Source organism: Triticum dicoccoides, chromosome 2B (genome assembly GCF_002162155.2).
Source record: "Triticum dicoccoides isolate Atlit2015 ecotype Zavitan chromosome 2B, WEW_v2.0, whole genome shotgun sequence".
Taxonomy (NCBI): domain Eukaryota; kingdom Viridiplantae; phylum Streptophyta; class Magnoliopsida; order Poales; family Poaceae; genus Triticum; species Triticum dicoccoides.
In genome coordinates this window covers 159,485,773-159,497,487 of record NC_041383.1, presented here as the reverse complement: position 1 = coordinate 159,497,487, position 11,715 = coordinate 159,485,773, and the positions used below count along the sequence as shown (strand labels likewise).

General features: G+C 42.8%; 1 protein-coding gene across 1 annotated transcript; it reads left to right on the top strand.

The window, feature by feature from the left end:
- Positions 1-8,387: 8,387 nt before the first annotated feature.
- On the top strand, positions 8,388-11,193 carry LOC119362758 (indole-2-monooxygenase-like). The gene is made up of 3 exons (XM_037628014.1): positions 8,388-8,903; positions 9,133-9,585; positions 10,387-11,193. Exons 1-3 carry the CDS (start codon positions 8,406-8,408, stop codon positions 11,020-11,022), a joined length of 1,587 nt encoding a protein of 528 aa, XP_037483911.1. The 5' UTR covers positions 8,388-8,405; the 3' UTR covers positions 11,023-11,193.
- Positions 11,194-11,715: the final 522 nt, after the last annotated feature.

Below are 11,715 nucleotides of genomic sequence, written 5' to 3'. Positions count from 1 at the left end.
TCGTTTTCAGTAAGATGGAATAAGAGAGCAACTTGTTGGAAGTAATACATTTTGATGTGTGTTGTCCAATGAGTGTTGAGGCATGCAGTGGATATTGTTATGTTCTTACTTCACAGATGATTTGAGTAGATGTTGAGTATATTTACTTGATGAAACACAAGTCCGAATTATTGAAAGGTTCAAGTAATTTCAGAGTGAAGTTGAATATCTTCGTGACAAGAGGATAAAATGTCTGTGATATGATCATAGAGATGGATATCTGAGTTGCGAGTTTGGTACACAATTGAGACATTGTAGAAATTGTTTCACAACTAACACCGCCTGGAACACCATAGTGTGATGGTGTGTCCGAACATCATAGATGCACCCTATTGGATATGGGGCATACCATGATGTCTCTTCTCTAATTACCACTATCGTTCATGGGTTAGGCATTAGAGACAACCGCATTCACTTTAAATAGGGCACCATGTAATTTCGTTGAGATGACACCGTATGAACTATGGTTTAGAGAAACATAAGCTGTCGTTTCTTGAAAGTTTGGGGCTGCGACGCTTATGTGAAAAAGTTTCATCATGATAAGCTCGAACCCAAAACGGATAAATGCATCTTCATAGGATACCCAAAATGGTTGGGTATACCTCCTATCTCAGATCCGGAAGCAAAAGTAATTGTTTCTAGAAACGGGTCCTTTCTCGAGGAAAAGTTTGTCTTGAAAGAATTGAGTGGGAGGATGGTGGAGACCTGATGAGGTTATTGAACCATCACTTCAACCAGTGTGTAGCAGGGCACATGAAGTTGTTCCTGTGGCACCTACACCAATTGAAGTGGAAGTTGATGATAGTGATCATGAAACTTCAGATCAAGTCACTACCGAACCTCGTAGGGTGACAAGGATGCGTACTACTTCAGAATGGTACAGTAATCATGTCTTGAAGGTCATGTTGCTAGACAACAATGAACCTACGAGCTATGGAGAAGCGATGGTGGGCCCGGATTCCGAAAAATGGCTAGAGGCCATAAAATCCGAGAGAGGATCCATGTATGAAAACAAAGTGTGGACTTTGGAAGAACTACTTGATGGTCGTAAGGCTGTTGGGTACAGATGGATCTTAAAAAGAAGACGGACAATGATGGTAAGTATCACCATTGAGAAAGCTCGACTTGTCGTTAAGATGTTTTCCGACAAGTTCAAGGAGTTGACTATGATGAGACTTTCTCACTCGTAGCGATGCTAAAGAGTCTGTTGGAATTATATTAGCAGTTACTGCATGATTTATGAAATCTTGCAGATAGGATGTCAAAACATTGTTTCCTCGATGATATTCTTGAGGAAAGGTTGTATGTGATACAACCAGAAGGTTTTGTCAATCCTGAAAGATGCTAACAAGTGTGCAAAGCTCCAGCAATCCTTCTAAAGGACTGGAGTAAGCATCTCGGAGTTGGAATATACGCTTTGATGAGATGATCAAAGATTTTGGGTTTATACAAAGTTTATGAGAAACTTGTATTTCCAAAGAAGTGAGTGGGAGCACTATAGCATTTCTGATGAGTATATGTTGTTGACATATTGTTGATCGGAAATGATGTAGAATTTCTGCAAAGCATATAGGGTTATTTGAAAAGTGTTTTTCAATGGAAAACCTGGATTAAGCTACTTGAACATTGAGCATCAAGATCTATAAGAATAGATCAAAACGCTTAATAGTACTTTCAAATGAATACATACCGTGACAAGATTTTGAAGGAGTTCAAAATAGATCAGCAAAGAAGGAGTTCTTGGCCGTGTTATATGGTGTGAGTATTGAGTAAGACTCAAGACATGACCACGACAGAAGAGAGAGAAAGGACAAAGGTCGCCCCCTATGCTTCAGACGTAGGCTCTATAGTATGCTATGCTGTGTACCTCACCGGAAGTGTGCCTTGCCATGAGTCAGTCAAGGGGTACAAGAGTGATCCAGGAATGGATCACAGGACAGCGGTCAAACTTATCCTTAGTAACTAGTGGACTAAGGAAATTTTCTCAATTATGGAGGTGGTAAAAGAGTTCGTCGTAAAGGGTTACGCCCATGCAAACTTTGACACTAATCCGGATTATTCTGAGTAGTAAACCGGATTCGTATAGTAGAACAGTTATTTGGAATAGCTCCAAATAGAGCGTGGTAGCTGCATCTAGGAGACGACATAGAGATTTGCAAAAGCACACATAGATCTGAAAGGTTCAGGTCCGTTGACTAATAACCTCTCTCACAAGCGAGATATGATCAAACCCCATGGGTGTTGATTCATTACAATCACATAGTGACGTGAACTAGATTATTGACTAGTGCAAGTGGGAGACTGTTGGAAATATGCCCTAGAGGCAATAATAAAATGGTTATTATTGTATTTCCTTGTTCATGATAATTGTCTATTATTCATGCTATAATTGTATTGACCGAAAACCGCAATACATGTGTGAATACATAGACCACAACATGTCCCTAGTGAGCCTCTAGTTGACTAGCTCGTTAATCAACAGATGGTCATGGTTTCCTGACCATGGACATTGGATGTCAATGATAACGGGATCACATCATTAGGAGAATGATGTGATGGACAAGACCCAATCCTAAGCCTAGCACAAGATCGTGTAGTTCGTATGCTAAAGCTTTTCTAAATGTCAAGTATCTTTTCCTTAGACCATGAGATTGTGCAACTCCCGGATACCGTAGGAATGCTTTGGGTGTACCAAACGTCACAACATAACTGGGTGGCTATAAAGGTACACTACGGGTATCTCCGAAAGTGTCTGTTGGGTTGGCACGAATCGAGACTGGGATTTGTCACTCCGTGTGACGGAGAGGTATCTCTGGGCCCACTCGGTAGGACATCATCATAATGTGCACAATGTGATCAAGGAATTGATCGCGGAATGATGTGTTATGGAACGAGTAAAGAGACTTGCCGGTAACGAGATTAAACAAGGTATCGGGATACCGACGATCGAATCTCGGGCAAGTACTATACCAGTAGACAAAGGGAATTGTATACGGGATTGATTGAATCCTTGACATCGTGGTTCATCCGATGAGATCATCGTGGAACATGTGGGAGCCAACATGGGTATCCAGATCCCACTGTTGGTTATTGGTCGGAGAGTTGTCTTGGTCATGTCTGCATGGTTCCCGAACCCGTAGGGTCTACACACTTAAGGTTCGATGACGCTAGCGTTATAGGGAATAGATATACGTGGTTACCGAATGTTGTTCAAAGTCCCGGATGAGATCCCGGACATCAAGAGGAGTTCCGGAATGGTCCGGAGGTAAAGATTTATATATGGAAAGTCCTGTTTTGGTCACCAGAAAGGTTTCAGGTGCTATCGGTAACATACCGGGACCACCGGGAGGGTCCCGGGGTCCACCAGGTGGGGCCACCGGCCCCAGAGGGCTGCGTACGCCAAGTGTGGGAGGGGACCAGCCCCAGGTGGGCTGGTGCGCCCCCCACCAAGGCCCAAGGCGCAGGGAGAGTGGGAGGGGGCAAAACCCTAGGTCCAGATGGGCCTTAAGGCCCACCCTAGGGTGCCCCCTCTCTTCTCCCCCTTGGCCACACCCTAGATGGGTTTTTGGGGCTGCCGCCACCCCTAGGGAGGGAACCCTAGATGGGGGCGCAGCCCCTCCCCTTCCCCTATATATACTTGAGGTATTGGGGGCTGCAAAACACATGCGATGAACTCTCCCAAGGCGCAGCCCTATCTCTCTCCCTCCTCGTCTCTTGTGGTGCTTGGCGAAGCCCTGCTGAAGTGCCACGCTCCTCCATCACCACCACGCCATTGTGCTGCTGCTGGACGGAGTCTTCCCCAATCTCTCCCTCTCTCCTTGCTGGATCAAGGCACGGGAGACGTCACTGGGCTGCACGTGTGTTGAACACGGAGGTGCCGTCCGTTCGGCACTAGGATCTTTGGTGATTTGTATCACGACGAGTACGACTCCCTCGACCCCGTTCTCTTGAACGCTTCCGCTCGCGATATACAAGGGTACGTAGATGCACTCCTCTCTCTCGTTGCTAGTCTCTCCATAGATAGATCTTGGTGACTTGTAGGAAAATTTTGAATTTCTGCTACGTTCCCCAACACCAAGATCACGATTAACCCATAGGACAAAACATATCTACTCAAACATCATAGGATAGCCAAATATCATTGGAAAATAATATATGGAATTCACCCGCAAAAAAATAAATAATATATGGAGTTGAGCACCATGTTTAAGTAGAGATTATAGCGGGGAGAAGGGGTGTTACACCAATGCATAGAGGGGGAGAGAGTTGGTGTTGACGGTAGCAAGGTTGTTGATGTAGATCACCGTCACGATCCTAGCCCCGGCGGCACTCCGGCGCCACCGGAAGAGAGGGAAGAGAGCCCCCTACTTCTTCTTCTTCCTTGGCCCCCCCCCTCCTAGATGGGAGGAGAGTTCCCCCTCTGGTCCATGGTCTAAATGGCGGTGGAGGGCCAGCAGCCCATCCGAGATTCGACCTCCCTCTCCGTTCTCTTCTGTCTCGCGTTCTCCAGATCTGGCCCTTCACGGTTTCTTAAATTTCCGGAGATTCGTAACTCCGATTGTCCTAAAAAATTTACACATTTTTTTCTATAAATTATCTTTCTTGCGCCAGAAGAAGGGCTCCAACCGATGTTCGAGGAGGGAACAAGACACCAGGGCGCGCCCTGGTGGGTTGTGGACACTGTGGGCCCCCGTTTGCGTTGATTCCACCTCCCGAAAATCACATAAATTCCAAAACAATTTTCTGTAAATTTTTATCGCGTTTGGACTTTGTTTGATATGGATTTTCTGTGATACAAAAAACATGCAAAAAATAGGAACTGGCACTGGGCACTGAATCAATAGGTTAGTTCAATAAATCCTATAAAAAGTTGCTAAAATGTGAAAGTTGTATAATATTGGCATGAAACAATCAAAAATTATAGATACGACGGAGACGTATCAGTGGACTTGCTGGTTGCGATGACCTTGGTGACGCGGAGTGAAGATCGACCAAGATGATGCCGAACGTGGACGTCACTTTTGCAAGACCCCTTTTGTGTTTGTCCTATAAAACTAAACTTTTTATTTGTGTGTGAACAGTGTTCTATTATTTGAATTTGAACTCATTTGTCGGAATCGATGTTAAATTCGATAATTGGGCGTCTTCGGTTTGCGGGTCGACGCGGCGGTGCCTGAGCAGAGTCCGCGTAGCCAACCCATAAAAGAGCATATTCACCAAATATCCTTTTTTACGGGTCCGTTTTGCGGGGTGTGAGTCTGACCGCGCCGGCGCCGGCCCGCATATACCCTTTTTCGCGAACTGCATAAGTCTTATGCGGGTCGGCGTTTTACGGGGGTGTGCTAGAGTTGCTCTTAGGCTATGGATTCCATACCCTTCATAATCCACCATGGATCAATGCACCAAAGATTACCTCCATTATATTTATATCTTGCACACCTATCATCATAAATACCAAAAAAACCTATTATCATAAATACGGGACTACGTCATGCTCTGTCGAGATGACTGAACCTATTCAAAACAACATCGTTGTGTCAACTTGGTCGGTGTACAATGACCTTCTCTATGAAGTTGTCGCACACACACCTGGTCATCTATTTTTCGACCTCATTAATAATGGCCACCTACCACACGCTTGTTTTCACTACAACAACATGGATTGTTTACCACTAGACCCCGTTAGCACGCAACTTTACTTTCTATAAATCTTAAAAATGATTTTTTTGAATAATTAAAATACCGTTAGTATATTAAAGAGTGTGTTCATACATACCAAAACATTTGCACATGTATTTACTAAAAAATGATTTTTTGAAACATAAGTTTTTGTGGAAAGACACATAAAAGAAGAAAATAATAATTAAAAAGGAAAAGGTAAAAAGGAAAAGAAAATTGAAGGAAAAAAAAGAAAATGAAAGGATCATGATATACATCGACCGTTAGGTTTTTAGAAATTGTACCAAACACTCCCCACCACCTCTCACGTACACTCACAATGAGCTAGAGCATTTTAGTGCATGCATGCATATAAGATGAAATTGCTAATGTCAGCAACGATTCTACCTCAAAATAAAATTCAAAATGCTTCGTAGCTTAAAACGCCGGTCCAATTGGCCATCCTTTTTCGTTGTTAAATGTCACACAGTGATATCATAGATCCCATATTGATATATTTCGATGACTTTCTTTCCCGAGCTAAAATTGCCAGTCTATTAGTATGTGAGTTACCGAGTTGCTCATACAGTAGTTATCCAACATGAAAAACTAAAACTGTTTTGAAATGTTTCAATGATTTTTCTAGGTCAAAAGTTATCACCTGATACTATAAGAATTACCATACTTTTCATAAGTCATTATTAGCATCAAACTTTTCTCGGTTAGGTGTGTTGGACAACTGTTTTAAGCTTGAAAGTTACCAAATGTTTAACTTTTGATTTATCAAACAGTTCGAGAATAGTTGTCAACTTCAAAACTAAAGATTTCTACAAGATGTGTTCATCGGGAGTTACCGAACTACTCACCTAAATTTATTGGATCCCCAAACTATATCTTGCCCAACCAATTGATCATGTTACCACGCTTTACTTCTATGCTGTATGATTGTGACCAAGACAACTGTGTAACTGCATTTTAGTTGTTGTATAGTTGTAACATGGGTAGCTAGATAAACTACATAATTACATGTTGATAACTTATATACTTGGATGTATTCTAAAAAAACTATATACTTGGATGTTGGGTAACTATCCTAAGTAGTTGTCAAGCTAATAATGTATGAGTTACTTGGTGTTGGGTAACTATATAATTATCGTGTTGGTAACTGCACCATATGCATCCAGGTAAGTACAAATTTATCATTTTAGTAATAGTGGCATATGCAGCTAGATAACTAGATAATTTTAGTGTTAGTAACCGTAGCATATGCAGTTAGGTAAATACATCTTTAAAATCGTAGTCAGCACCGCGAGAAAATAACGTGCGGGATTAGCGGGTGGAGCAAAAAAAAGAAAGATGGTTGCGAGATCTCAACCATCGCGAGTGTCTTGAGCGCGAGATGCGGATCGAATGGTATAGAGATGCGTTAGGATCTGTCGTAGATTTCCGATTGTTCGGAAATTAGGTTTCTCAATACATATTTATTCCCTCAATAATTACTAATTAGTACTTCCTCTGTCCCGAAATAGATGGAGTATAAACTCAGTTAAAAAGTCAATTCTCTCTATTTGACCAAATATATAGAAGAGAATATCAACAATTATAATATCAAATAAATAGATTATAAATATATATCTTTTTTCATGGTAATATGTGTCTCATTCATATCATAAACAATAAAGTACAAGTCACGTCGGAACCAACATGACAAAACTGAAAAGATAGCAGAACATCTCTGAGTTTAACACCAAAGCCCATCACCTGCCTCCGGCAATTGATATAATGATATTGATGTGGTATTGTTTATATTCATATTTTTTATATACTTGGTCTAATTTAGAAAGCAAACTTCTTGACTGAATTTATACGCTATCTATTTGAGGGACGGAGGTAGTAGGTTACCATCCCTCACACAGATTGCACACTAGAATTGATTTGTTGATTCTTACTAGATGCCATGAACGCCACACGCGTGATCTTTATGCATCTGCATACATATATACTCTCTCTGTTTCTGTTCAACTGACAATATCTTCATCGCTTTAGCTTGCAATTACCTAATACATGATTTTTTTGCGGTACATTTATATTCTAATAGATGCATATCTTGGAAATTTTCTGAGATTTTTTTGAGATTCGCAATTACCTAATCTCTGTATATACGTACTCATTCACCCACCTTTGTGTATCCATGCATTTCTTTTCCTTCACTTTTCCTTAACTTAAACCCACGTTGATGATTAGTATATTGTTTTTTATGCAAGATCTGATTTGGTCTGGTTATCTGATCTCCATCATTTAGCTTTTGACAGGTGACCAACTCCAACACATTTAGCTTTCCTGCAGTGCTCAAGATTGTTATTGCCTCATGGTCCATAGCATGTCGCTGACTCGAGCTCACTTATATGGTACTTCCTCCGTCCCATAATGTAAAATGTTTTTTTGCACTACACTAGTGTCAAAAACGTCTTATATATAGTGTCAAAAAACGTCCTATATTATGAGACGAAGGGAGTAGATAATACTAGGTTATAGGTCTTTGAGCATGATTTGTTTTGAAACATTTCTAGGCACATGTTAAATTGTTCGTTTACTTCGGGTGGAGTGGTTACTTGTCAGCTGCTTGTCCAATTGTTTCTTAAATACCAAGTATATGTGCTATATATATCATGTCTACGCAGCTCTTACATTTGTCGACATCAGAGGCCATGGCGCATCACTTAGTTGCAGTACACCACCTCATGCATGAGACGCCTCTACAAGCAGTGCTACTTCTATTGCTACTACTGCTACTGCGCTTCGCCACAATTAGTAGCAGCAAGAAGCAGGCCAATAGAAAGCGTCTCCCTCCTTCCCCTCCAGGCCTCCCTGTGATAGGCCACTTGCACCTGGGCCGAGATCACGTCTCATTATGCAACCTCGCCAAGAAGCACGGCTCGGACGACGGCTTCATGCTCCTCCGCCGCGGCGCCGTCCCGCACCTCATCGTGTCGTCCCCACGCGCCGCCAGGGCGATCATGCGGACGCATGACCACCTGTTCGCGTCGCGGCCAACATCCATGGTCGCCCACGAGCTCCTGTATGGGCCGATGGACGTCGTCTTCGCCCCCTACGGTGAGCACTGGCGGATGGCGAGGAAGCTCGTCGCGGCGCACCTGCTCAGCGTCAAGAAGATCCAATCGTACCGCCTCGCCCGTCAGCAAGAGGTCCGCGCACCTTTCTCTACATCATTCCTGGCGGTTCGGCTGTGGTTGCCTTTGTTTTACAATTTTATTTAATAATCAAACAGAATGGTTGTGTGTATCAAAATGATCTGGAGGTCAAGGGTTTCATCCTTCTTTTTTGAAAGTTTTTATATTTTTTGCATCATTCCCGATCACTATCACCTTTTTTTCTTGGCATAAGGTTATTGACCGATGTGTATATATTGTAAAGGTGAGCCTGGTGATGGCCGTGATACGAGAGTCGGCGGCTGCGAGCACGATGATCGACATGGGTGAGATGATGAACACCTTTGTGAATGACATGGTGTGTCGCGCCTTGTCCGGGAAGTTCACCATGAAAGAAGGCCGGAACAAGATATTCAGAGAGCTGATCGAGGCGAACTCAGCTCTCTTTGCGAGTTTCAACCTGGAAGACTGCTTCCCAAGGTTAGCATGGCTCACTAGATCTAATGTTTGTAACAATGCCAAGAAGGTGAATAGAAGGTGGGACGATCTGCTCGAAAAGATGATACAAGACCACGAGAAACGAACATTGTTGCCACCACATGACAAACAAGATGGCAAACAGGAAGAGGAGAGTGACTTCATTGATGTACTTCTATCGGTTCGGCAGCAGAAAGACTATGATGGTATCACCAGAGAGCAAATCAAGGCCATCTTAATGGTAAGTGTAGTACTGCTTCAGTAACTAGTTAACCACCCCGTTTTTCTAATCTAAGCCGTTTGAGATTTTCCTATGTGTAATGTCAGTTCAGTGCCTGCACTTTTTCCTAAGCAGAAGTTGCACTTTTAGAATTGATTTGGACATAAAAAGTCTGAAATGACTTAATATACACCGACCCTTAATAACTATCAAATATGTACAAGAATATGGATAGGTGTGGCTACACCCGGGTGAAACATTTGCTAAAAAAAACAAAATCAAATGGAATCCAATAATTCTGAATTTTTTCTCATTGTTAAGAAAATCGTTTACTGGTACTCAGTTGGATGGCGAGTAGGGGATTAATAGGCTAATCAGCAAATTAATTAATTATTTAATCAACTAATCAGACGAGTTATCAGTTTATCAGCTACTCGGGGACCCTATGAGTAGGGATTAATCGGCAAGTTAACTGGTTAATCAGATGAATTCTTAAACAGAGATTTTTTGCGACATCAAACATGATAAATGTTTTAGCTTGTTGCAAAATTTCATCCATAAATAACATTCGAGGAGCTCTCAAAAAAATAATCATTTACTAAAAAAGTGCACAATGACCGGTCATGACTTACTATCACTATTAATTTATTTTTTTTGGGAGAAATACTTATCGTGTGGTAAGCGTGATAAGCAATTCCAAACTATCAACAAAAGAAATACTTATATTACTCAAGCACTAAGTCTTTACAATCATCGGCTGCAATCTCCAGAATCTCAGTAGGACCCTATTAATTGTTGATGACAACAAATGCACATATGCAGGACATGTTTGCTGCGGGCACGGACACATCGTCCTTCGCCTTGGAGGTAGCTATGGCTGAGATCATGTGCAACCCTCGGGTGATGACTAAGCTACAAGCCGAGGTGAGAAACAGCACACCGAAGGGGCAAGACATGGTCGAGGAAGAGAACTTAGCCAACATGACATATTTGAAGGCAGTGGTGAAGGAGACGCTTAGGCTGCACCCGCCGCTACCGCTCCTCATCCCTCACCTTTCCATGGCAGAGAGCGAAGTCGACGTCGCTGGATACACGGTCCCTTCTGGAGCATGGGTCATGGTGAACTCATGGGCTATCAACAGAGACCCCGAGTGGTGGCAGAAGCCGGAGGAGTTCCTGCCAGAAAGGTTCATGGAGGGTGGTAGCGCCTCGGCGGTGGACTTCAGGGGGAACGACTTTCAGTTTTTGCCGTTCGGAGCTGGCAGGAGGATCTGCCCTGGTATCAACTTCGGGCTGGCGACCATCGAGATCATGCTGGCAAACCTTGTGTACAGTCACGACTGGGAGCTGTCGTCCGCCACGGGCAAGAAGGGTATTGACATGACAGAAGTGTTTCGCTTGAGTGTCCGACGGAAGGAGAAACTGATGCTTGTTCCCAAGAACCGCTCAAGTGTGTGACCGTACGTCTTACATCACTCCTGCTTTTCTGTTTGTTATCATTGAATAATAAACTATGTTGTCAACTGAACTAGCAAAGTGGCCCTCGCACTTGCGTATGCAAGGGCTATATTCGTGTATTGAAAGTGTGCTTGAAATATGAATTTATGGCAGGGGGAGGTGTGTACTAAATTTTCCCGGAATATGTAAGATTGTGTATCTGGGAAGTCCTATTATGAGCCCGAGCTGAGATGGTCTCGTTATCCTTCCCGTCCAAGCGCTTCTAGATTCGCATTGCACCAGATATACGGCAGTGTATTCGAAGTAATATATGCATCGATATTCCAGGGCATGGCCCACCTACCTACCATCATTAATGTGACGTCTCCGCTACCCATTTGCCGGCTTGGACGCTTCTTAACGATACAGGCCGTTACCCTACCTTTCTGAACCAACGGACGCCGTCTTCACCCATTTACTCCCACCTGTTCTTGCCTGTTCACATTGACAAACTCTCGAACTGTCAAGTGCGGTGTACAACAAATAATTCCTCTGCACCCAAATCCAAATTCAGTAACTCCCAGTTCTGCAGCATGAAAAACAGTTTCACTTCACAATTGTTTTCCATGCAGACATCACAAAAGCAGACCAAAATGCGGCAGCACAAACAATCTTCAGTAATCTACAGAAAGACATGTGCACCTCATCACCTCT